Here is a 23,541-nt window from a genome sequence, read left to right on the forward strand (position 1 = left end):
TTCCTTGCCAATCTTGCATCTTCCACCCTCTGTAAACTTGACCTCATCAAAACTCTGAAATGCATAACTATATTTGCATCAGCCTTTTGCACCTATGATGCCTGTTCTCATCGACTTGCATTGGCCTCTGGTCTAGCACTATATCCATTTTGAAGTTCTCACCCTTAGTTTCTCATCCTCGAAGTCCTCATTCCTTTCTATTTTTGAGGTTTCCTTAAGGTCTGCTTCCTTGAGGATCTTTGCACTCTTTAACACCCCCAATTTTAATCATTCCATTGTTAACAGCTGTGCTTTCATCATTCGCAAATCCCATTCTCAAATTTTGCCCACATTTCTTAACTGTTTTAAACTATTGCTTAAAACATATTTCTGTTGGCAAAGATTTGACCATTTGCATTAATATCACCTTATGTAGTGTAATGCCAAATTTTGTTTGCTAGGACTCAAATGAAACATCTTGAATTTGTCTACTGAACTAATGGTTCCAAATGAATGCAGATTGTTATTGATTTGTCAAGGCATTGGGAGAACTTCTTCATAGCTTTTCAAAGAGTGCCATAGAACCCTCTACATCCTATTAACTGGTGTTTGGGAGTTCAGTTCAATATTTCACTTGAAAGGCAGCAAAGGATTTATAGAAATTATGTAAAAGACAAGTTTCATACAAACATTTTGTCCAATTTTTCAGTGTTTGAAATCAGTTTTGTTAAAGGAAAATCACATACATAAATTAAAACATGACTTACATAATGTAATGAAATGTAGTTCGTATAGGTAATTGATACTGACATTTTTACATTGCAGAGAATATGGGAACAAATAATATGCAAAGAAAAGGAAAATATTCAAGCCCATATCTTTGTATAATTATCTGGGAGCTTGGATAGCTTGGGGTTCCCATATACTCTCCTGAAACATAAAATGCTGCAATCATTTCAAATTTAGAATCATTGCATTTGTTCTTATGGGTGTAAGACAAAGCTTTGACTACGCATCCTAACTGACCCTTTGTCAAAGCTTTGACAAAGAGTCAGACAGACTCGAAACGTCAGCTCTTTTCTCTCCTTACAGATGCTGCCAGATCTGCTGAGATTTTCCAGCATTTTCTCTTTTGGTTTCAGATTCCAGCATCTGCAGTAATTTGCTTTTATTTTGACTACACATCTTTCTTTTCAGAATAGCTCAGTGGGGCTGCGATAACTGTTGCTGGCAACCAATAGGATGAATTATTTCAGTACTTTGGAAGGAGAATGATTCCAAGTGCAAAAATTCTCAATTATACAACAGTAGTTGTTGAGTACTCCCAACTTATGTCAGACATACAGACCATTTCACTCATCATTAGCCTTATCTTTGGAATTCCAGTAGCAGGAATAAAGAACAGTTGTTTTGGCCTGTTTGTAAGTTCATTCAGAAATAAATGATGGATAGATTTAACTAAAATATAACTGTTATGCAGAGATACAGCATCCTTGTATGATGTTCCAATACACAGAACACTCCAACAACCTTTTTGCTATTGGTCATAGACAGCCAAAGCAGCCAATTTGCTCATAGCAATAACTAAAAACAGCAAATGCATGAATGCTGCATAAAAATAAAAAGACCTTGTTGCATTCTACAGGTTTGGCATTCTCTGTGGCAAGAGAAACAGGATTAAGGTTTTGAGTTGAATGATTATTCTTTAAAACTAAAAGAAGGCTGAAAAGTGATTGGTTTTATGATGCTGACAGGGGGACTAAGATGAAAACAAAGGAAACGATCTTTCTGATTGGATAAAGGGTGGAGAAATTACCTAACTATATCATGGATTAAAAAGAAAATACAGTAAAGGTTCTGTAAGGAAATACATATTCATCCAAAGTGGTGTTAATAAGGGAAAAAAGGTCAGCTGTCTGAAAGCAAAAACATGAAAATGAAATACAGATTGGCGTTGGTACAGATGGGGAGTGCTCATGATCCGAAATTGTTAAACTCAGTGCTGAGTCATAGGCTATAAAATGCCATACTGGAACCATGTGATGAGGTTGCCTAGAATATTGGAAAGGCTGAGGACAGAAATGAGCGTGAAATTTAGTTGTACTTAGTCCAAAAAGAGGGTATAGTTAGCTTACCACATAAATAGATAACCAAATACAAATCTGTTTTAATCTTGCCCAATTAAGATGCTTTCAGGAATGCAAACTTTAATTGTATGTAGGCATAGGAGCTCCATCAGCTAATTATTATGATTCAATAAAAAGCAAAAGAACTGTGGATGCTGTAAATCAGAAGCAAAAACAGAAGGTGCTGGAAAAGCTCAGCATGTCTGGCAGCATCTAGGAAGAGAAATCAAAGTTAACAGTTCGGGTCCGGTCACCCTTCCTCAGAACTGACGGTAGCCAGGAAAATGTTGAAAAGGGTGGAGGAGGCGTTAAGGACTAAACGATAGGTAGGGATAGAGCCCAAAGAGAGAGAAGAACAGTTGGATAGACAAAGGAGTCAACAATAATCTTAGCTGGGATGATGAATAACTTTTAATAGTGACTGTTAGTGGTTAACAATAGGTCATCTGTAAAGGTCAGCTATGTAAGAACAAGGCCTGGTCTGTGTGTGGTAGGGGACTATGACATGGGGGAGTTCAGGTCCTAAAATTATTGAACTCGATAGAGTCCAAGTGGAAAATGAGGTGGTGTTCTTCCAGCTTGCGCTGAGCTTCGCTGGACACTGCAGCAAGGCTGAGACAGAGATGTTGGCCATGTTTGGCAGGCTCTGGTAATGTGATGAAGTGGCAGGCAACTGGCAGCTCAGGGTCTTCTTGCAGGCAGAACGCAGATGTTCTGTGAAACCGTCACTCAGTCTACGCTTCATTTCCCCAAATGTAGGGGAGACCATATTGTGAGCAGCAAATGCAGTAGACTAGATTGAGAAGTGCAGGTAAAATCCTGCTTCACCTGGAAGGCATACTTGGGCCCTTGGATACTGTGGAGGGAGGAGGTAAATGAGCAGGTGTTACACCTTCAGTGCTTGCAGGGGAAGGTGCTGTGGGGGCTGATGGGAGTGAAGGAATAGTGGACAAGGGAGGGGAGGGGAATATGTGTCTGGTGATGGTATTTTGCTGGAGGTGGCAAAAATGTTGGCTAATGTTCTGAATGTGGATGCTGGTAGGATGGTAGGTAAGGACAAGGGGAACCCTATTGTTGTTACGGGAGGGAAGAGGGCAGTGGGGTGTAAGTGTGATAGATTTGTTGGAACTTTTGGAGGGCCCTGTTGATACTAGTGCTGTGGAATCCTTGCATGAGGAAGAATGTGGACATTTCAGAGGCTTCCTTGTCAAAGTTGGCCTCCTCGGAACATATGCAATGCAGACAGAGGAACTGGCAGAATGGAATGGAGTCTTTACAGGAAACAGGGTGCAAGGATGTATAGTCCAGGTAGTTGTGGGAGTTGGGGGTTTACAGTGGATATTAGTGGCCAGTGTATCCCTGGAAATGGAAACAGAGATGTCAAGGAAGGGAAGGGAGGACTCAGAGATAGACCAGGTGAAAGTGAGAGCAGTGTGGAAATTGGAAGTGAAATCGATTAACTTTTCCAATTCCGGATGAGAGAGGGAGGCAGCACTGATACCATCGATATATTGAAGAAACACTTGTGGGTGGTGCCTGAATAGGGACTGGAACAAGGAACGTTCCACATACCCGACAAAGAGACAAGAATACCGAGGGCCCATGCGAGTACCCATGGCTCTCATCTGACCTGAAGAAAATGAAAGGAGTTAGAAGACAAGTTGTTGTGAGTGAGGGTGAGCTCAGCCAGGTGCAAAAGGATTGTGGTGGGTGGGAATGGTTCAGGCCTTCACTCCAGGAAGAAGCGGACAGCCCTGAGATCATTCTGGTGGGGATGAATGTATAAAGGGTTTGCAAGTCCATGGTAAAGAGGAAGCGGATGGAGCCTGCAAACTGGAAATTCCGAAACAGGCATAAAACATCAGAGGAATCACAGATGTACATGGGCAAGACTGGAGCAGGAGAGAAAAGACTGAGTCAAAGTAGGAAGAGATTCTGTGAGGCAGGAGCAGGGTGAAACAATGGACAGTCCTGTTTGTGAATTTTCAGAAGGAGGTAGAAGCGTGCTTTGCGGTGCTGTGGGACTATCAGCTTAGAGGTAGTGGGGGGAAGAGATCACCAGATGAAATAAGGTCAGTGGCTGTCATTGATATAATGGTTTGTGAAGGTTTGATATAATGGTCTGATGTGTCATGGTGGGGTCATGGTCCAGGAGAAGATAGGAGGTGGTATCTAAGAGCTGGTACTCAGTCTTTACAATGTAGAGGTCAGTATGCCAGACTGCGACAGCACCACGCTTGTCAGCAGCTTAATAACAAAGTCATGTTTGGATCTAAGCACATGGAGTGCAGTCAGTTTGGAGGGAGATAGGTTGGATTGGGTGAGGGGGGGGGGCAGAGAAATTGAGGCAACTAATGTCATGTCGACAGTTCTCAATGAACACATCAAGTGTGGGTAAAAGGCCAGAGGGAGGGGTCCAGATGGAGGAAGAGTATTGGAGCTGGGGTGAAGGGATCTGTGGGACGAGGAGAAGACTCTTGTCCAAAGAAAAAGGTAATGGATGTGAAGGCAATGGAAGAAGCGTTCAATGTCATATCATGCCCAAAATTCATTAAAGTGTGGACACAGAGGGATAAAGCTGAGACTTTTGATGAGTACAGAAGGGTTCCCCTTGTCCTTCCCTACCATCCCACCAGCATCCACTTCCAGAAGAACATTTCCACCACCCCAGGCAAGACACCACCACCAAACACATATTTCCCTCCTCTCCACTGTCTGCCTTCTGCAGGGACCGTTCTTACTGAGACACTCTGGTCCTCTCTTCCTTCACTTTCAACAGCCCTTCACAGCCCCATGACACTTTCCCCTGCAAACACTGAAGGTGTAACACCTGCCCATTTACCTCTTCCCTCCTCAGTATTGAAGGGCCCAAACATATCTTCCAGGTGAAGCAGCACTTTACCTGCACTTCTCACAATCTAGTCTACTGCATTTGCTGTCACTGGGGGTCTGGTACTATCTGTCAGGGTTATAGTTTTCAGACAGTTATCCACTTGGGATGCTTTCAGTCAGGGCATCTGTCTAACTGCACTCTAGGAAGTGGGCATTGGTTAGTCATGTAGGGTGTACAGTCCTGGGAATTGGAGGCAATGGTGGGCAGGGGAACGGTTAATGGCAGTAGAATCACTTTGGCCTCTACAGGAGTACTGTAGAAAATCCTTAATGTTTAATGTATGGATTCAAAGGCAAACTCAGTGTCAAGTTGACTGACAAAAGTGTGAGATCCACATTTGCTAGACTTTAGGACATGGAAGGAAGAAATACATGAATTAGCCATTTGCAAACCCCTGCTACATTTAAGTTGCAATCATTTCACCACCCATTTGCTAAGCTTACAGAGTAAAGGTGCTTGGAATCAGATGCTGGTCAAAGGAAATTTGCACCATCATTGGTGCACTTGTAGATTGAACACTGATATCTCAATGATGCTGAGTTAGCAATAAGGATGTTAGTAAAAGGCCAATGCTGGCCAAAGATGAACCATTATTTGTGCAAATTCTAAGGGCACTGTGGAAGCCACATATCTTTGTTTCATCATGTATCATGTAAGTTCCCAACTTTTTTTTAGACATCGTATGTAATACCATTACTTTTCCTTTCATTCCTCTTTTGTATCCAAGATTTGTGTGTTGGTACTTGTACCTAAGATGGCGCCATTAAAGGCAGCTATTGTAAAAACTTTTCACTGAACTCCTGTACTGAGGTACATGTGACAATAGAGGGTATTCTATTCTATTCTTTAACAATGGTCTGTATTGAGTTCAATGACAAGTAGAAAAGTTGATGTGGATCTGGGATGTGAAGGATTATGGACAGCAGCAGTGACTTCCTCTTGACGTAATATGTTGGTCATTTATTCAGTGTAGCACAAGTTGTATGTGTTGAGGCTGAAGCTAGGTTAACGATGGTGACAAAGCTCTCAGTGTTGGAATCTAGCATGTCTCACTATTTGAAGAAGTGTACTCAGCCTTCATGGGCAGGCAGCTACAGAGACTAACATGCCACCAATAACTCTTGTGACATCTGAGGACCTATTACTCCTTCTGATCTCAGTGTAGGCAATGTCCACCAAGGATCCTGTACCCTGCCACTGGTGGCTTGTTGGGGTCTCTGTAGCTGCCTTTCTAAGTATGTACTTGCATATGCAGGAGGATCAGAGCTCTTAGCAAGACTAGAAGCAGCATCAGGCCACAGTGGAGGATGAAGAGAACCCAACTCAGGAAGAGCTCATAGCTGGAGATCCCTCAGGAAGTGTGGAATTCACAGGAGGGCCAGTATTTTCAGCCCTGACTCCTGGGGATGAGCAAGGAGCACACTGATGCAGGCTTCATATGTCTCAGGACACTGACAGAACTATGCTGAATGTTGGAGTGGGAATTGAGGATGGCTGGAGTGGGAGGCCATCTTGTCCCAGTGACTATGAAGGTGACTCCTGCTCTGACTTTCAATGTGACTGGCTCCTTCCAGGGATCAATGGGTGAACTGTGTGGGATCTCTCAGTCGTGCAGCCTGAAATGTATCAGCGTTCTGAGCAAGGTGGCACAGGTTAATCTTGTTCCCACAATGCGGTTGGTGCTGCAGCTTGGGCTGTAGTAGAGTTGAGGAACATAGCTAGCTTTTCCCAAGCACAGGGTGTGATTGACTATATACATGGGAGGGCAGTATCACAATGCTATGGAATTCATCAACAGAAAGGGGTCCATTTGATTATTGTTAAGTTGATCTGTGATCATCATTATGACTTCCTGATGATATGTGCCCACTACCCTGCCAACTGCTATGTTTCACACATTCTGAAGCACTCTCGTGTATCTGACATGTTTGAGGGTCTTGTTACCTTACAAGGCTGGTTACTGAGGACTGTAACCATTTCTCATGACACCATACACAATCCCGGACTGTTGCAGAGTGTGAGTATAATGCTGTCCATGCCTCAGCCAAGACAGCAGTAGTGCAGGGTGTAGGACAGTTTTTATGATGCCATTCTGCTGCTTGGACTGGGTCTGAGGGGGCCCTTCAGTATAATCTAGACAGAGTGTGCTGCTTCATCCTGGCATAAGACCATAAGACATAGGAGTGGAAGGCCATTCGGCCCATCGAGTCCACTCCGCCATTCAATCATGGCTGATGGCCATTTCAACTCCACTTACCCGCATTCTCCCCGTAGCCCTTAATTCCTTGTGACATCAAGAATTTATCAATCTCTGCCTTGAAGACATCTAGCGTCCCGGCCTCCACTGCACTCTGCGCCAATGAATTCCACAGGCCCACCACTTTCTGGCTGAAGAAATGTGTCCGCATTTCTGTTCTGAATTGACCCCCTCTAATTTTAAGGCTGTGCCCACGCGTCCTAGTCTCCCCGCTTAACGGAAACAATTTCTTAGCGTCCACCCTTTCCAAGCCATGTATTATCTTATAAGTTTCTATCAGAGCTCCCCTTAACCTTCTAAACTCCAATGAGTACAATTCCAGGATCCTCAGCCATTCCTCATATGTTAGACCTACCATTCCAGGGATCATCCGTGTAAATCTCTGTTGGACATGCTCCAGTGCCAGTATGTCTCTCCAGAGGTGTGGGGCCCAAAACTGGTCACAGTACTCCAAGTGGGGCCTAGCCAGAGCTTTATAAAGTCTCAGTAGCGCATCGCTGCTTTTATATTCCAATCCTCTTGAGATAAATGACAACACTGGATTCGCTTTCTTAATCACGGATTCAACCTGCGTGTTTACCTTTAGAGAATTCTCGACTAGCATTCCCAGATCCCTTTGTACTTTGGCTTTATGAATTTTCTCACCATTTAGAAAGTTGTCCATGCTTGTATTCTTTTTTCCAAAGTGCAAGACCTCGCATTTGCTCACATTGAACTTCATCAGCCATTTCCTGGACCACTCTCCCAAACTGTCTAGATCTTTCTGCAGCCTCCCCACTTCCTCAGTGCTACCTGCCTGTCCACCTATCTTCGTACCATTGGCAAACTTCGCGCGAATGCCCCCAGTCCCTTCATCTAGATCATTAATATAAAACGTGAACAGCTGCAGCCCCAACACTGAACCCTGTGGGACACCGCTCGTCACCGGCTGCCATTCTGGAAAAGAACCTCTTATCCCAACTCTCTGCCTTCTGTCAGACAGCCAATCCTCAATCCATGCCAGTAGCCCACCTCGAACACCATGGGCCCTCACCTTACTCAGCAGCCTCCCATGTGGCACCTTATCAAAGGCCTTTTGGAAGTCTAGATAGACCACATCCACTGGGCTTCCCTGGTCTAACCTACTTGTCACCTCTTCAAAGAATTCTAACAGGTTTGTCAGGCACGACCTCACCTTACTAAATCCATGTTAACTTGTTCTAATCCGACCCTGCTCTTCCAAGAATTTAGAAACCTCATCCTTAACGATGGGTTCTAGAATTTTACCAACAACCGAGGTTAGGCTAATTGGCCTATAATTTTCCATCTTTTGTCTTGATCCTTTCTTGAACAATGGGGTTACAACTGCGGTCTTCCAATCATCCGGGACTTTCACTGACTCCAGTGACTTTTGAAAGATCTCAACCAACGCCTCCGCTATTTCCTCAGCCACCTCCCTCAGAACTCTAGGATATGGCCCATCGGGGCCAGGAGATTTCTCAATTTTAAGACCTTTCAGCTTTTCTAGCACTATCTCTTTTGTAATGGCAACCATACTCAACTCAGCCCCCCTGACTCCCTTTAATTGTTGGGATATTACTCATGTCTTCCACTGTGAAGACTGACGCAAAGTACTTTTAAGTTCTCCAGCTATTTCCTTATCTCCCATCACTAGCCTTCCAGCATCAGTTTGGAGTAGCCCAATGTCTACTTTTGCCTGTCATTTGTTTATGTATTGAAAGAAACTTTTACTATCATTTCTAATATTACTGGCTAGCCTACCTTTATATTTGATCCTCTCCTTCCTTATTTCTCTCTTTGTTATCCTCGGTTTGTTTTTGTAGCCTTCCCAATCTTCTGATTTCCCAGTGCTCTTGGCCACTTTATAGGACCTCTCTTTTTCTTTGATACATTTCCTGACTTCCTTTGTCAGCCATGGCTGTCTAATCCCTCTCCGGACAATCTTTCTTTTCTTGGGGATGAACCTCTGTACTGTGTCCTCAATTATACCCACAAACTCCTGCCATTTTTGCTCTACTGTCTTCCCCGCTAGGCTCTGCTTCCAGTCGATTTTCGTCAGTTCCTCTCTCATGCCCTCATAATTACCCTTGTTTAACTGTAACACCGTTACATCCGATTTTGCCTTCTCTCTTTCAAACTGCAGACTGAACTCTACCATATTATGATTGCTGCTTCCTAAGTCTCCCCTTACTTTAAGATCTTTTATAAAGTCTGGTTCATTACATAGCACTAGGTCCAAAATTGCCTGCTCTCTTGTGGGCTCCATGACAAGCTGTTCCAAAAAGCCATCCTGTAAGCATTCCAAGAATTCCCTTTCTTTGGATCCACTGGCAACATTATTTACCCAGTCCACCTGCATATTGAAGTGCCCCATGATCACCGTGACCTTGCCTTTCTGACATGCCTTTTCTATTTCCCAGTACATGTTGCGTCTCTGGTCCTGACCACTGTTAGGAGGTCTGTACATAACTCCCATTATGGTTTTTTTGCCTTTGTGGTTCCTCAATTCCACCCACAGAGACTCCACATCATCCGACCCTATGTCATTCAGTGCCATAGATTTAATTTTGTTTTTAACTAACAAGGTCACCTCGCCCCCTCTGCCCACCTCCCTGTCTTTTTGATAAGCTGAAAATCCTTGGATGTTTAACTGCCAGTCCTGAACCCCCTGCAACCATGTCGCTGTGATGCCTACCACATCATAATCATTCACAATGATCTGGGCCGTTAGTTCTGCGTTCTACTGAATTTGACCATACAAGAGACTGGATGCTAAGGAACTGAGGGGATGGGAGCAGCCTTCAGAAGAGGAAGCTGTCCTTGGCCATATTAGAGCTTAGTTGCATTCGGTACTACAAGCCAGACAGGACCTGACTGACACATACTTCCAATAGGCTGGTATGGTGGCTCAGTGGTTATTATTGCTGCCTCACAATACCAGGGACCCAGGTACAATTCCAGCTTTGGGAGACTGTCTATGTAGAGTCTGCACAACCTACATCTGTGCAGGTTTCTCATAGCCCAAAGATATGCATGCTAGATGGATTAGGCATGGGAAATGCAGGGCTACAGGGATAGGATTGGGGGTGAGTCTGGGTGGGATGCTCTTTGGAGGATAAATGTAGACTCAATGGACTGAATGACCTGCTTCCATGCTGTAGGGATTCTATGAATAGATACAGCAGACAATTTGGACTGTAAAATAATCATTGGTCATCACGCCAGTATTTGGTTTGCAATGTGGGGGTGACCTTCAGCCTCTATTTGTTTTTGTTGTTTTTAATTTAATGTTCATGTTTAGTTTTATCTGATTGCTTGCATCTATGTAGTGTTCCCCTGGTGGATAATGACAAGCTGTGGGTCTACATTATGAATTTGTTACTGATTAGTGGTGACAGAGACAGTATTCAGATAAGATGTAGGCACTGTTATGGACCAGGTCAGACCCCTGAAAACATTTCAAGAAGGAAGCCCACACTCTAACTTTTCAAGCCGTTTTAAGCAGGTATACAGTAGATATTCCAGGAGAGATGCATCTGGTCAAAACCCCTCAGTTTTAAACAAAACAGAATTTATTTACAGAGTACCGAATGAAGCACAACTAACGAGAACAGAATACAGAATAACGTAACCTGTCCAAAACCCAACAGATTATCCAAACTTAATAATGCTGTTCCAAATGTCTACAACAGTTCCCATAAAGACCCCTTGGCAAAAAATGTAACATCAAACACAGGGTCTTACAGAAGAAAGAGATGGCAGAGAGATTCAGCATGGAACACCTTCTCCCATATAGCTGTTTCATTGGATTCCCAGCTAACAACTGACCAGCAGCTCTGAACAGCCAGATGGCTAAAACCAGAACAAACCAGAGAAAGGCTGAGCTGGGAGAACTGACTATTCCCCTTTCATTGTAAAAGTGTTTGTAAAAAAATTTAAAAGCTTCTTAGGTAGATAAACCCAGACATCTTGACGACCCTGCCTCATACAACCCTTTTGAAAAAAAAACAAGGACAACCTAACCTTGTTAAAGGAGTAGTATCGTCATAGCATAGATAGGTAAAGCATGTGGTGTGATGGTTGAACAGGGTTGAACAGCAAAGATGGTGAGAGAATGGGTTTGTAAGTATGAGAAACTGTCCATAATGCTAGCTATGCACCACAGGAAGCGTGGTTTTGTTGCTGCTGTGTTGTTACGTTGCTGATGAGTGGCAACACTGGATTGCCAATGGTTGTCCAGATGCACAGAAACCTTTTAAAGATAGCACAGACACAAAGGTCTTTTGGTAGGTATCCATTAAATGAGAAATGGTTCTGGAAATGGCACACAGAAAGATGGGGCCAAAATTGTACATGAGGGGTGCCAAATAGATGCAAGGATAGTTAATGAGGCAGATTTGGGAAGACACTGAGAAAACTTGTGAGGCCTCGCAGCAAAAATCCTTCCAAAAACCCGATTCAATTCATACTTAGAAAAAGAAACTTAAGAGCCAGCCAATAGTTAGACAATTCTGACCTGTCAGTGTGGGTAATGATCTCCTTTGAGGATAAATAAACTACTGGAAATAAACTATGTATATTACAGACTCAGTCATAAAGTCTCACTTTAACTAATTCAAAACCCATCTCACAGACAGAGTTAAATCAGACACTAAATTTTTAAATTCATTCACAGCATTGCTGACAGCCCATTGTTGCCCATTTGTGGTTGCCCTTGAGAAAGTCAATAAGTTAGAAGCCTTAAATTTTCCCACAAAGTGCATTTTATGATAATTACAATGCATTGAAGCTGACGATATGAACATGGCATTTCTTTGCACTGCAGTTCACTCAATCATTTTTAAAATAACTGAATGTAATCTACTTATTGACTTTTAATTATCTAATAATGCTGCTAAATTAAAATAAGTAATTAAAAGGGCAGTTATTTTTTGATTAATTTTAAAAGTATACCATTTTTGATAGCGAACCAGAGATGCAATTTTGAATATGATTTTAATGAACAGACTGTAGATGTGCACTTCTACACATTTGCAACTTGACCTCAATCCCCAAGCAATGTAATATATAGTGGCCAATACGATAATCTCACATTGAATCTAGAACATAGAAAAGTACAGCACAGAACAGGCCCTTCGGCCTATGATGTTGTGTCAAGGATTATTCCTAATCTAAAACAAAATAACCTAACCTACGCACCCCTCAATTCACTGCTGTTTATGTGCATGTCCAGCAGTCGCTTAAATGTCCCTAATGACTTTGCTTCCACCACGACAGCTGGCAACACATTTCATGCATTCACAACTCTCTGTGTAAAGAACCTACCTCTGACATCTCCTCTATACCTTTCTCCTAACACCTTAAAATTATGACCCCTCATGCCAGTCAATCCTGCCTTGGGAAAAGTCTCTGGCTATCGACACTATCCATGTGTCTCATTATCTTGTACACCTCGATTGGGTCACCTCTCTTCCTCCTCCTCCCCAGAGAGAAAAATCCAAGCTTCATCAACCCCTCTTCGTAAGACAAGCCCTCCAGTCCAGGCAGCATCCTGGTACACCTTCTTTGCACCCTCTCCAAAGCCTCCATATCTTTTCTATAATAGGGCGACCAGAACTGGACACAATATTCAAAGTGTGGTCTCACCAGAATCTTGTAGAGCTGCAGCAAAACCTTGCGGCTCTTAAACTCGATCCCTCTGTTAAGAAACACCATTGGCTTTCTTAAAACCCTATCCACCTAGGTAGCAACTTTGAGGGATCTATGCTCTTGAACAACAAGATCCCTCTGTTCCTCCACATTGTCAAGAATCCTGTCTTTAATCTTACATTCAGCATTCAAGTTCGACCTTCCAAAATGCATCACTTCACATTTATCCAAATGGCAGAACTCCATCTGCCATTTCTCAGCCCAGCTCTGCATCCTGTCTATGTCGTGCTGCAGCCTGCAACAGTCCTCGATACTATCAACAGCACCTCTGACCTTTGTGTTATCGGCAAATTTACTAATCCACCCCTCAACCTCCTCAACCAAGTCATTTATAAAAACGACAAAGAGCAGAGGCAAGAACACAGCCCTGTGGGACACAACTCACCACTGACCTCCAGGCAGAATACTTCACATCTACAACCACTCTCTGCCTTCTGTCAGCCAATCAATTCTGAAGCCAGACAGCCAAATCTCCCTGCATCCCATACCTCATGACTTTATGAATGAACCTACCTTGGGGAACCTTATCAAATGCGTTGCTGAAGTCCATATACACCACATCCATTGTTCGACTTTCATCAATCTGTCTCGACACCTCCTCTAAGAACTCAATAAGATGTAGGAGGCATGACCTGCCCCTCACAAAGCCATACTGACTGCCTTAAATATGTTATGCTTTTCCTAATAGTCATGAATCCTATCCCTCAGAATTCTCTCCAAAATCTTGCTGACCACATATGTAAGACTGACTAGTCTGTAATTGCCAGGGATTTTCCTATTCTCCTTCTTGAAAAGAGGAACAACATTCACCTCCATCCAATCCTCTGGTATGACTCCCGTGGAGAGTGAGGAAGCAAAGATCTTCGCCAGCGGCTTAGCAACCTCCTTTTCCTTTTCCAAGAGCAACCTAGGATAAACCTGGCCTGGCCCTGGGGACTTATCAATTTTAATGTTTGTTAGAATTTCCAGCACATCAGCTTCATCAATCTTGATCTGTTGAAGCCTGTTTCCCAGTTCCTCAAGGCTCTCATTCACAACAAAGTCCCTTCCTTTAGTGAAAACCGAACCAAAAAACTCATCTAGGGCTTCCCTTATTTGCTCAGACTCCACGCGCAAGTTCCCTACACTATCCCTGACCAGCCCTACCTTCTCCCAGATCATTTTCTTATTGCTCATGTTTGAGTAAAATGCCTTTGGGTTCTCCCTAATCCTTCCTGCCAAGCCTTTTTCATGTCCCCTCTGGCTCTCCTCAGTCCATTTCCGAGCTCCTTTCCACTAAGCCTGTAATCCTCTAAAGCTGTGCTGGATCCTTGCTTCCTCCACCTTATGTAAGCTGCCTTCTTCCTTTTGACGAGAAGCTCCTCTGTTCTCGTCATCCAAGGCTCCTTACACTTACCCCTTCTTGCCTGTCTCAAGAGGAACAAATTTGTGCATTACTTGCAACAATTGCTCCTTAAACAGTCTCCACATGTCTGTTGTGCCCTTTCTGTGGAACAATTGCTTCCAATCTGTACTTCCCAACTCAAGTCTCATAGCGTCATAATTTCCTTTTCCCCAATTAAATATCTTCCCTTGGTAACTGCTACTTTCCCTCTCCAAGGCTAAGGTAAATGTGAGGCAGTTGTGGTCACTGTGACCGAAGTATTCTCCCACCACGAGATATGACACCTGTCCTGGCTCATTGCTGAGCATGAAATCCAAAATGGCCTCTCCCCTCATCGGCCTGTCTACATACTGAGTAAGGAAACCATCCTGAGCACACCTGACAAAAATGGCTCCATCCAAACCATCTGCACTAAGGAGGTGCCAGTCAATATTGGGAAAGTTGAAGTCACCCATAACAACAACCCTTCTACATCTGCATTTTTCCAAAATCTGCCTGCCTATGAGTACTTCAATCTCCCTAATGCTATTAGAGGGTCTGTAGAAAACCCCCAATGAGGTGTATGCTCCCTTGCTGTTCCTAACTTCCATCCATACTGACTCAGTAATCAAACCTTCCTCAGCAACCTTCGTTTCTGTAGCTGTGATATACTCTCTGATTAGCAATGCTACACCCCCTCCTCTTTTTCCACCCTCCCTGTTCTTTTTTAACATTCTAAACCCTGGAACATCTAGCAACCATTCCTGCCCCTGTGAAACCCATGTCTCCGTTATGGCCACAACATCATAATACTTGTCAAGTACTTGTCACTCCAAATGCTCTGGAAAAAAACATGACCTGGATGAGATACATAAATGAATTTTAAAAAGGTTAAAAAGGAGTGAGCATATTTAAATAATTCAGTGTCATATCATTGTACATTGTATTATGCAGCACAGTAAGAAGCCATTCAGCTTATTGAGCCTACATTCATCTGCTCACTACAGTATAAACATGTTTCATTAATCAGAATTTGTCTACTTAAACAATGAGTCACTTGTATTCTCATACAGAAGATGGCCATTATGTTATATTTGCAGTCTGTTCTCTTTTCTCAGTGACAGAATAGATAATTCTGTGTGGACCAATGGTTTGAGTTGACTTTAATGTTTTGATTTCTCTCCATACTACACACCAGTAGCTCCTTTTGGGATGCAGCTAGAGAAGTTGCTAAAGCCTTTTACCCTCACACCTATAAATTCCTGAGCGGTCACATTGTGACTTTTCACTTGTGTTCCTCTTGTTTTTATTTGTCTGACACCTTTCCGTTAGAGTCATAGAGATGTTTAGCATGGAACCAGACCTTTTGATCCAACCTGTCCATGCCAACCAGATATCCTAACCTAATCTAGTCACATTTGCCAGCACTTGGCCCATATCCCTCTAAATCCTTCCTATTCACGTACCCATCCAGGTGCCTTTTAAATTGCACCAGCCTCCACTACTTCCTCGGAGACAACAAAACTGCAGATGCTGGAATCTAAAGTAGACAGGCAGGAGGCTAGAAGAACACAGCAAGCCAGGCAGCATCAGAAGATGGAGAAGCCAACATTGTGGGTGTAACCTTTCTTCAGGACTGAGGGTGGGTGTAGGAGGAGCTGCAGATAAAGTGGGTGGCATGGGCAGGGTGGTGAAATGGGTTTAGGTGAAGACAGGTAGAGGGTACAACCTGGTTGGCCAATGGGAGGAATGAATCCAGTTGGTGGCAGAGAGGTGTGGAAGACAGTGGAAAGGAGTCAGGGGATGGGAAGGGAGGTTATCTGAAATTGGAGAACTCAACGTTGAGTCCTCTGGGCTGCAGGCTGCCCAAGCTCTTCCCCTTCCCACCCCTGTGTGCCTTCCACAAGGACCGCTTCCTTTAACAGTCATTGGTTTGCACCACTCTCCCCACCATACCCCCTGAAGCCATAGGTACCTTCCCCGCAACCAGAAAAGATGCAAAACCTGCCGGTACACCACCCCCCTCTCACCCATATCCAGAGCCCCAAACAGTTCTTCCAACCTAATTTACTGCATCAGATGTCCGATGTGGTCTTCTCTACATCGGGGAGACCAAACGTAAACTTAGGGAACGGTTCACTGAGCATGTCAGCCACGTCCACAGGGGCCAACCAAACCTCCCAGTCACCACCCATTTTCACTCTCTTTCTGACATGACCATCTTGGCCTCCTCCATTGCCACTACAAACCAAACTGCAAATTGGAGGAACAACACCTCATCTTCTACCTGGGCAGCCTTCAGCCTCCAATTTCTCCAATTTGAGTTCTCCAATTTCAAATAACCTCCCTTCCTATCCCTCAACTGTCTTCCTAACCCCTCCCCCTCCCTTCAACTCCTCCCTGCCACCAACTGGATTAATTCCTCCCAATGACCAATCAGGTCGTGCCCTCTACCTGTCTTCCTTCTCACCTATCCATTCCACTCTCCTCTCCAACCTATCATTTTCACCCCTACGTATTGCAATCTCAGCTACCTTTCCCTGAGCCTTAACCCCCTCTCATTTATCTCTCAGCCCCCTTGGGCCACAAGCCTTATTCCTAGTGAAGGGCTTATGCCCGAAACATCGATTCTCCTGCTCCTCGGATGCTGCCTGACCAGCTGTGCTTTTCCAGCACCACACTCTTCAACTCTGAACTCCAGCATCTGAATTCCTCACCTTCCCCTGTCTTCACCTATTCCCACTTCATCACCCTGCCCTGCCACCCCTTCACCTGCAGCCACCTCTACTCCCACCCCCAGTCCTGAAGAAGACTTATACCCAAAACGTTGACTTCTACACCTCCTGATGTTGCCTGGCTTGCTGCGATCTTCCAGCCTCTGGCCTATCTACTCTATCACTTCCTCTGGCAGCTCATTCTATACACGCACCACCCTTTGTATGAAAATGTTGCCCCCTCTGTCCCTTTTAAATTTTTCTCCTCCCACCTTAAACCTATGCCCTCTAGTTCTGGACTTCCCCACCCCAGGTGTCTATTTACCTTATCCATGCCCCTCATGATTTTATAAACCTCCATAAGGTCACCCCTCGATGCTGCAGGGAGAGCAGCCCCAACCTATTCAACCCTAATAGCATCAAAGGAAATGAGCATAACCACATGAAAAACAAGGATAGACGCTTGCAGTGCTTGTGCTCCCTTGAATTTTGAAATTGGAAGCAAATAATAAATAATAATCAGTATGTTTTATAACTTCGAGGGCTTAGAAAGCATAACAAATCAGAAGTGCTCCCAGGTTTTTAAAGTTTGTGAATATTAGTTGTTCCAGATTTGATCATATTCACAATAGTGATTATTCAAGGAAATCCATAACAGTATAAAATCATACGCTATACAAATTAATCATGCTTTAAGATTAATAATTTTGGCAAAAATGAATTTTGTTACCTTCAGCTACTCGAACTGTAATGGTTTATTTTACAATTGCTGCAGTTGGCTCAAGTAACATTAATCCAATGCTTATTTTCCTAGCATTAAAAAATATAATTTGAGATTTGCACACTTTGCCTTGACACATAAATTAAATAATACGCAGCATTAGATTCATGGCTTCTATAATTTTTATGGAATTTATGTTGACTATAAACCTACATAGATTTTAATTGATCATTAATCAGAACATTTAAGTTTCACAGTTATTTATGAAAAACAAAATATATCAACATAGCCTAACCCTAATACATTATAGCCCATTAATTAGTGCAAAAAATGTTTGAATGCAACATGTTTGATCCCTTCATAAACATGATCGTGACATGTTTTCCACCCACTTTAATTTATTAACAGAAGCATTATTAGACATTTACAATGTGCCACATAAAAAGCATGAATTATTATTGATAGGTCTCTTCAATAACATAACTATAATTAGTATATACCTCTTTGACGCAGTCAGCATTTTGTTATGTTTGAAGAGTTTTTTCTCATAATATAGATTTTATCAGATTTTAGTAATTAAAATTAGAATCTTTGCTTTTCATTCTTAACGAGCCAGCAGTGGACCTGCCCTCTCCATCTGTCTGTGCATCTTTTCTCTTCATAGCTTTAAACAATCTCAATTCTGAGTGAAGAATTATTTCAGTATGGGTAATGTAAAATAGAAAACAAATCAATATCCTCAATAATCTGTCCATTTTGAGGCAGTTAAAATAGAGCTTTTGCTTAAAAGAACAATAAAATGGAAGTGGTAGCAGCTGTTGTGATATTACAATAGTAGCAGTAACCTGCATGTGCCTGTGGTTAGTTGTGAAGTGAACCAGGGCTTTACAGATTGGGCAAGGGAGGAGCAGGGAGAACAGAATCTGTAGGCAGAAAAAGCAGCCAGGGTAGAAGGATTGATCGAAATACAGAAAAAGGCAGATTTAAATTAAAAATTGATAACAACAATGACTGAAAAATGAAAAAAAAAGAAAAAAAGAGTAAAATAAAGAAAATGCATCAGTTCAAACATAAAATCAGGGCTCAATAAACAAAAAGAAAGCATGATTTACATGATGGCGGACATATATGTGTTTAAGGTACAAATTCTCATGAGATGCTGATCTTGCCCATGCCCTATGTAAACACTAAATGGTTTACCTGAAGAGGAAGAAGACAAAATTAATAGGGACATCCGAATTTTTCCTGCTCAATCTGCCCATAAACTCAAGCGAATCAATAGTCGAGATCGGAGGATACATCATCTGAGCAACCTCTTTGCTACCAAACTTTATGATGCAGCCTGTCTTAGAGAGGAAAATAAAGTGTGAGGGAAGCATTTGTTTCAATACACAAACCTTTTCTTGCAGTATAACATTACACTATGACAGTTCTTCGATGTGTATTTATAAGGTGTCAATTTTGACACCACTAGAACAGGATCTAGATCTATCTCCATAAAACACTCAAATAACATAGGAAAAATAAACTTGAGCAGCTCCATTGCAAGTATCAAAAAGGATTACTTTCAGTTTGACAATGAAGATTTCTTTGAAATTATTCAACTCTGGGAAATCTTGTTGCATACTGAAGTGTACATTTTTCAGCCTGCTATAACTTTCCTGGCACTGGGCAACTCCAAAGCAATCTTTAGCCAATTCTGAAGATCCCTGCCACCACACACAACATTGCTTCATATGAAACTGTTTTGGGATTTAGCTGATGTCACCAGACTACAAATTGGAAGACCATGGTGGTAAAACTAGTCCTCAAACCAAAATTAAAGGAATGGCATGTTACTTACATGTTTACAAAAGGTAAAGTACTTCAAAAAAACATGCATCTTCTATAGGTTTCTTTCCCTTTAAATTAATTTACAGGACTGATAAAGTTTCTCATTATGGGGTTGAATTGAATATTTTAATGCATGGACTTATTGACAGAAAGCACAATCAAATGTATTTGTAACTTTTAAAAAGAATATTCTATTTTCTTACTTAGCAGATTCATAGGGTAAATATGCAAGAATTTCATTTATCTGTCACTGTCTCCCCTAGAAGTGCACCTTGCTCACCCATTTGCCAACATTTCCAGCATGTGCCAGAAGATTGTAAGGACTGTTCTCCTTACATCACATATTTCCACTCTCTTAATGTAATGCTGATTTGGATCATGCAGATTGAGAAAACTAATTAACATGTCACTCTACAAACTGCAAACTATGGTGTAAATTTTCTTTAAAACACTGAAATTACAGGCAAGATAAATTTTAAATCTATGATTGAAAAGTATCAGGACTCCAAAGTTATTTTCAAGGTGCTGTGGCATGTTCCTGGATTTGCCAGTGTATGTTGCTTCATTATCACAAGGAAGGTTGGAAAGTAGGTGATGCAACCCATACAAAGTTGCAACAAGTATAGAAGCAGCAGTGAAGTATATCTTGGTTTGCAGCATACTAAGATAGAGCACAGAGAGACAAATTTCTCCTGTACACCTCTCCAACAAGCCCTTCATCTATCTACTCTGCAGCAGAATTCATCTTTGAGATCATGCTCCAGTGAACTGGCAAGCAGATGTAACTGTAGCCCCCTTTTGCCCCAGTGAAGAACCACATGCAGGCTGATCCTAACTCTATTTTTGCCTCAAAAGTGTTGGCATCTGTGCTGGTGGCTGTGAATGTCAGATCAAGACCTCTAAGAATCTTACACGTTTCAATGAAAGCTCTCTTTTAAACTATAGGGAATACTGACTTTGACTAAACAAACTCCCTGCATAGCAAGTCCTCTCATTCCATATATTTAATTCTACTGACACTTTGTTACACCCACTGGGAAACAAGTATGGGGCGGCATGGTAGCTCAGTGGTGAGCACTGCTGCCTGACAGCACCAGGGATCTAGGTTCGCTTCCACCCTTGGACAACTGTCTGTCTGGAGTTTGCACTTTTTCCCCATGTCTGCGATGGTTTCCTCCAGGTGCTCTGGATTCCTCTCAGTCCAAAGATTGGCCATGGTAAATTGTCCATAGTGTCCAGGGATTTGCAGGATAGGTGAGAATAAGCCATGGGAAAGGTAGGGTCACAGGGATAGGATAACGAAGTGGGTCTGGGTGGAATGCTCTTCAGAGAATCAGTATGGGCTGAATGGCCTGCTTCCACACTGTAATGATTCCATAAAGTATATCCTTCCTTAGGTGCAAAGACAAAACCTGAATAGTGCTCTGGATGTGGTGTCACAAAAGCCCTTAACACACAACAAACAAGTGGTAAGGTCTTGGATAGTGTTGTAGAATAGAGGGACCTAGGAGTGCAGGTACATATATCTTTGAAGTTTGCGTCACATATAGACAGGGTGGTTAAAAAGGCATTTGGCATGCTTGCCTTCATTGCTTAGTCCTTTTGGAGTTGGGAAGTCATGCGGAGGTTGTACAGGACATTGGTGAGGCCTCTTCTGAAGTACTGTGTCCAGTTCTAGTCACCCAGTTATTGGAAAGATACTATCAAGCTGAAGAGAATTCAGAAGAGATTTGCCAGGATGTTGCTGGGTATGGAAGATTTGAGTTATAAAGAAAGCCTGGATAGGCTGTGATTGTTTTCACTGCAGCGTACGAGGTTGAGAGGCGATCTGACAGAAGTTTACAAAATAATGAGAGGTATAAGTAGAATTAATAGTATTTCTCTTTTCCTTAGGATGGGAGATTTCAAGACTAGGCGACATATTCTTAAGAGGAGAAAGATTTTAAAAATATATCAGTGGCAAATGTTTTAGAATGAACTTGCTGAAAAAATTGTGGATGTGGGTACAATTACAAAGTTTAAAAGACGTATGGATAGATGTATGAATAGGAACAGGGTCAGGAATAGATATGTCGGACCAGTTTACTTTGGGATTACGTTCACCATGGACTGGTTGGACCGAAGGGTCTGTTTCCATACTATATGACTATGATTTTATAACTGCAGCAAGATTTTCCTACTCCTGGATCCCAAACCATATGCAATAACAGCTGACATACCATTTATGAAGAAAGGGTGAGGTGAAAAAAAACCTTATTCACAGTGAGAATGGAATACACCATCTACAAATGTAGGGGAGGCAGGTTCTATTGAGACATTCAAGAAGGCTTTTTTTTTAAAAGATAGTAATGGCATGCTGGACTATGAAGAAAAGGGAGATTTGCACATGATAATAGAGTGGACTATATCCTAGAGCTGGTGCAAGCATGATAGACTGAATGGCCTCCTTCTGCACAGTAATAATTCTGTAATTTTTTGACATTTCCCATCAAAAACATAGCTTTCATCCTCCTGTCAGCTTCATCAAAAAAACTCAAGCTTGTCAAGCATGAAATTAGATTACTTACAGTGTGGAAACAGGCCCTTTGGCCCAACAAGTCCACACCGACCCACTGAAGCATAACCCAGCCAGACCCATTTCCCTACATTTACCCCTTCACCTAACACTACGGGCAATTTAGCATGGCCAATTTGCCTAACCTGCACATTTTTTGGATTGTGGGAGGTAACTGAAACAATATATTGAACAAATTGCAGGCAGTTAACCCATGTAACATTTTATAAAATCATACTTTGGAAATAGAACCAGTCTGGCTCAAAATTGAGATACAGACTGACCTCACACCTTTAATGCATTGTCTGAGCTATCACGTTTTAAAATAAAACATTATGTTATCTCGAGAATGTGACTTGAAAGTAGTTCTGGGTTTTACATATTAATGAACCAAAACCTGCAACCCATTCTAAAAAATGAAAGACTTAACAGCATTCTAGGTTTGTTAATATATCGTTTCAGTTGCATTATACTATGGTCTTTTACTATAAAGTCTGTGTTTTATGATCCTGCTCCACAGCTACCTGAAGGAGCAGCACTCCAAAGGCTACTATTTCCAAATAAACCTGTTGGACTAGGACCTGGTGTTGTGTGATTTTTAATTTTAATTCGGTATTTGTTTGTTTGATCCGTTGTATACTAGAAATGAGGCAAAGTAAAGGAGGAAATCTAAGCAAGCCCTTCACACAAGTGTGAAGCACGTCCGAGGCAAACTAATTGGTTGTTTTCTAATGTTTGTATTTATTTGTATTTATTCAGTTGCAAACAACTTAAAAGTAAATCACTACAGCCGATGGAAGTCTGAAATTAACAGTGCAGCAAAACAGCACTTCCATTATATTTTATATACAGTACTTGAAATAGCAAGTCCTTGTAACGTATCAGTATGTGGATACAGCAAGAATAATGTGTGGTACAATACTTATTTTATCATGTTTCTGTCAAACGGTCCAGAGATGGTCCGTGGCGGCAAGGAACACAGGTGAGCTGTTTGAAGTGAAAGTTACAACCAAAAAAACAGCAATGCTGTTTTTAAAAGTTTGTACCTGTTTATTTAAAGTGAAACCATAGCAGCAAATCAGAAAAGAGGAGACGAGCTGTGAGCGTGCCTGTATACGATCAAGTATTTGCAATGGCTGTGGTTTGCTTTCTTAGAAGTGTTGGGTACGACTAAAGTAGCACGGGGGACGTGGAAACTTGGGCGGAGGACCAAACCTGCAAAGTCACCTCCTCTTGTGTCCAGATGACTGAATACAGTTCCTTCCCGAACTTGAAGCCGCTTTCTTTCATCTGCCTTTTCCACCGGATTCTCACTTCAGTTAGTTGTCCCGGAGAGGGAGAAGGGCGTCTCTGTCCAGATGAAGGTAGCGCGAGCGAGTACCTCCAACGGTC

At 42.3% G+C, this 23,541-nt stretch overlaps 1 protein-coding gene and 1 long non-coding RNA gene across 3 annotated transcripts in view; one reads left to right on the forward strand and one right to left on the reverse strand.

The window, feature by feature from the left end:
- LOC140482110 (uncharacterized) overlaps positions 1-23,452 on the reverse strand; it is a 65,369-nt gene extending 41,917 nt beyond the window's left edge. The window contains exons 1-2 of one of the 2 annotated variants that reach the window (XR_011961663.1): positions 23,365-23,452; positions 18,963-19,108 (exon numbers count right to left, since the gene is read on the reverse strand). This is a non-coding gene — a long non-coding RNA (uncharacterized lncRNA). The remainder of the gene's footprint in view (positions 1-18,962; positions 19,109-23,364) is intronic. The other variant, XR_011961662.1, reaches the window with a different exon arrangement.
- The window catches only part of cerkl (CERK like autophagy regulator), a 159,811-nt gene continuing 159,662 nt past the window's right edge, over positions 23,393-23,541 (forward strand). Inside the window, exon 1 of the mRNA XM_072579082.1 lies at positions 23,393-23,513. Within this exon, the coding sequence (XP_072435183.1) occupies positions 23,393-23,513 (121 nt within the window). The remainder of the gene's footprint in view (positions 23,514-23,541) is intronic.

The sequence above is a fragment of the Chiloscyllium punctatum genome, chromosome 10 (genome assembly GCF_047496795.1).
Source record: "Chiloscyllium punctatum isolate Juve2018m chromosome 10, sChiPun1.3, whole genome shotgun sequence".
In the NCBI taxonomy this organism is placed as follows: domain Eukaryota; kingdom Metazoa; phylum Chordata; class Chondrichthyes; order Orectolobiformes; family Hemiscylliidae; genus Chiloscyllium; species Chiloscyllium punctatum.